Here is a 2,966-nt window from a genome sequence, read left to right as displayed (position 1 = left end):
TCCCCGGCCGTGAGACCACGCCCCCTTCTGGCTTCCAGGGAAATGAAGCTTCTCACACTCCCCGAGACACACACTTCACCTTTCTAGACAGTTCCTGGAGAGGAAGCCCTGCCCTTTCCCAGCACCCTCCTTCTCACCTATTCGCCCCTTCCCCCCCTCCCTCGCCACCGTTGGCCTGAGGCCATTTCTCTCTGTCGCCCTCCCCAGGCCGGTAAGATGTTCAATTACACAAACAGGCGGAAAGTGTGCGACGCCCTCTTCATCATCTTCTCCTTGGTCTTCTTCTATACTCGCCTCGTGCTCTTCCCTACGCAGTGAGTCTGCCTTCCCACTGGTTGGGGAGCAGGGAGGGAGGGCATGTCTGAGATCCAGGCCTGCCTCACCCTCAGTTTCCTGACCCATGGTGTTGGGGGTGTTGGCTGGGAGGCTTCCAGGAGAAGGCAAGGAAGGGTGTTCCTGGCACTGGGCATGGCATTCTGGACTCAATCATTCTCCCCTGTGCCCGGAACATGGAGGAGGAGGCAGGGTTGGACACCCACTCACTAAAGTCTTTGCCCAGTCTGTTTGCTGATGAGGGAGCAACATGAAGATACCTGCTCAAGTGGAGCTGACGTGGCGTGGGTGGGGACTATAGTAAATAAGGCAAACAAGTAGAATATAAAGCATGAGAAAGTGATGTGCTAAAGAGAAAATGAGGTCGGGAAGGGCACAGGAAGTGCGTAGGTAGTTGGAATTAGGCTGGTCAGGGAAGACGTCACTGATGGCATTCATACAGAGAGACTGGAGAGAGAAAACCTGTACTGATCATAGGCAAAGAGTGGTCCAAGCAGCAAGCACAGCATGTGCAAAGGCCCTGGGGCAGGACTGGGCCTGCTGTGGAGGTACAGCAAGGAGGCCCATGTGGCTGGAGCAGAGTGAGCGAGGGGGAGACAGGGAAGAAGGGACGGACCGGGCAGGTCATTCCAGGCTTTGGGGGCCTCAGGAAGGACTTAGGCTTTTACCCCAGTGAGGAGGGAGCCCTGGAGGGCTGTGGGCAGAAGAGGGACAGACCTGGCTCAGGCTCACAGGCGCCCTCTGGTGGCTGCTGGGGAACAGCTGGTGAGAGGCCTGAGCAGGAACTGGGGAGGCCTGGGGAGGCCAAGCCCAGGGGACTGCGCTGGCCCAGGTGAGCCATGGTGGGGCTGGACCACTGCAGGTGACAGAGGTGGGTACACTTGGGGTCACTCGAGGGTCATGAAACAGGCATGCGCTCAGAGTTGCTGCTTGAGGAGCAGGTGCTCAGCTTTGGCTGTGCTGGTTTAAGGGGTCTGTCTAGAACCCCAGGCTTCTAGACAGAGACGCACATGTCCAGAGTTTGCAGCCACAAGACTGGATGGGGTCACTGGGTGACCTGGAGCCCCCGATATTTGCAGGTCAGGGCAGCCTGTGGAGGAGACAGGAATGCGGGTCCCTGAAGGCCCAGGAGGAGAGCATCAGGAAGGGAGGGCCAGCTGCCTGGGCAAGGCTGGCCACTGGTGACCCCACAGCCGAGCTGGGGGCGGGGCGGGGCGAAAGCTCACTGCCTGGGGGGCCAGGGGCCAGGGGGGCTCTGAGGAGGGGAGAGAAGGTGTGAAAGAGCACACAGGGGAGCAGCTAGACCACTAAGCATCCCCTTAGGGTTCACGGTCATGAATGGCCAGTCAGCAAGTGTGTGTTCTAACAGTTTAATATGACCAGGTGAGAGGGGCACTTAAATGCCCAGCTAAAGAACATCGCAATCCCTCTGGGGGGCAGAGGGAGCCATGGAAGGTGCTGGAACCAGGAGGGTCACACAAGTGAGAGGTCCCAGGGACTGGCGGCTGCGGCCGCTGCTGAAGCCCCATCTCCCCCCTGCTCCGCTGCTCTAGGATCCTCTATACCACGTACTACGAGTCCATTGCCGAGTGGAGCCCCTTCTTTGGCTACTACTTCTTCAACGTCCTGCTGATGGTGCTGCAGCTGCTGCACGTGTTCTGGTCTTGCCTCATCCTCCGCATGCTCTACAGCTTCCTGAAGAAGGGCCGGGTAGGGCCGGGGAGGTGTGGCTCGTGTGTGCCCCCCTGCAGCCCCCAGGCCCGGCCCGGCCCAAGCCTCACGCCCCCTCCCTGTTCCCCAGATGGAGAAGGACGTCCGCAGCGACGTGGAGGAGTCCGATTCGAGTGAGGGGGAGGCGGTCCAGGAGCACCTGCCGCTGAAGAACGGCGCTGCTCACAGGGCCGGGGCAGCCCCCACCGACGGCCCTCGGAGCCGGCTGGCCGGGCGGCTGGCCAACGGGCACACGCCGGCCACGTAGCCAGCCGAGGACTGGCCTCGAGGGCCGGCCCCCAGTGCCCCGTGGCTGGGATGTGTGGGGCTGGGATGTGTGGGGCAGCTGGACCCGTGGCCCTGGGGCCAGCTCTGGAGACAGGGACGGCCCTCCCCCGGAGGAGGCGGGGCGAGGGCTAATGATCTCTCTCCAGCCCCTTCCTTCTGCCCGCCCTTCCCTTCTCCCTTCCCTTTCCTTGGGCAGCTGGACAGAGCTGGGGAGGGCGCTCAGCAGGCCGCCGGTTCCGCCTGCCAGAGCCAGCTCCAGGCCAGAAGGAGTCCAATAAAACGAACGGAGCCAAATTCTCTGAGAGCTTATGTCCCTGTTAGAGTTCCTCGTCCAACCCCGGAGGCCCCGAGGGGACTCTGATTACATATCCTACTGATGAGACACTCATCTTCACCCCAAGACACATGCCCACCCCCAGGGGACTCAGCAGGCAGTGCATAGAGACCCCCCCCCCAGGTGAGTCCCTGGCTCCCAGCCAAGACTAGAGCCACGCCACCTCTTTCCAACACAGGGCCGCCCTTGGCCAGCCACTCACAGACCCAGCTTAAAGGGGAGAAGGCACTAGGCTCACCCAAGTCAGGCTGGGCAGCCCCTGCTCGAGGCTGGCAGAATCCCAGGGCCTCTGTGGAGACAC

At 61.5% G+C, this 2,966-nt stretch overlaps 1 protein-coding gene across 1 annotated transcript; it reads left to right on the top strand.

Moving 5' to 3' along the window:
- The first annotated feature begins 179 nt into the window (after positions 1-179).
- Positions 180-2,625, top strand: CERS4 (ceramide synthase 4). The gene is made up of 3 exons (XM_081810751.1): positions 180-314; positions 1,887-2,043; positions 2,135-2,625. Exons 1-3 carry the CDS (start codon positions 217-219, stop codon positions 2,309-2,311), a joined length of 432 nt encoding a protein of 143 aa, XP_081666877.1. The 5' UTR covers positions 180-216; the 3' UTR covers positions 2,312-2,625.
- The last annotated feature ends 341 nt before the right edge of the window (positions 2,626-2,966 follow it).

The sequence above is a fragment of the Leptonychotes weddellii genome, chromosome 1, assembly GCF_054177405.1.
Source record: "Leptonychotes weddellii isolate Sample4059 chromosome 1, ASM5417740v2, whole genome shotgun sequence".
NCBI lineage: Eukaryota > Metazoa > Chordata > Mammalia > Carnivora > Phocidae > Leptonychotes > Leptonychotes weddellii.
This window is presented reverse-complemented; position numbering and strand designations above follow the sequence as displayed.

Excerpts from the sequence above, each read along its gene's own strand:
- CERS4 (XM_081810751.1), top strand. The coding sequence starts at position 217 with ATGTTCAATTACACAAACAGGCGGAAAGTGTGCGACGCCCTCTTCATC. Across the intron at positions 315-1,886 it reads CTCGTGCTCTTCCCTACGCA|GATCCTCTATACCACGTACT; the intron begins GTGAGTCTGCCT and ends CCGCTGCTCTAG. Across the intron at positions 2,044-2,134 it reads GCTTCCTGAAGAAGGGCCGG|ATGGAGAAGGACGTCCGCAG; the intron begins GTAGGGCCGGGG and ends CCTGTTCCCCAG.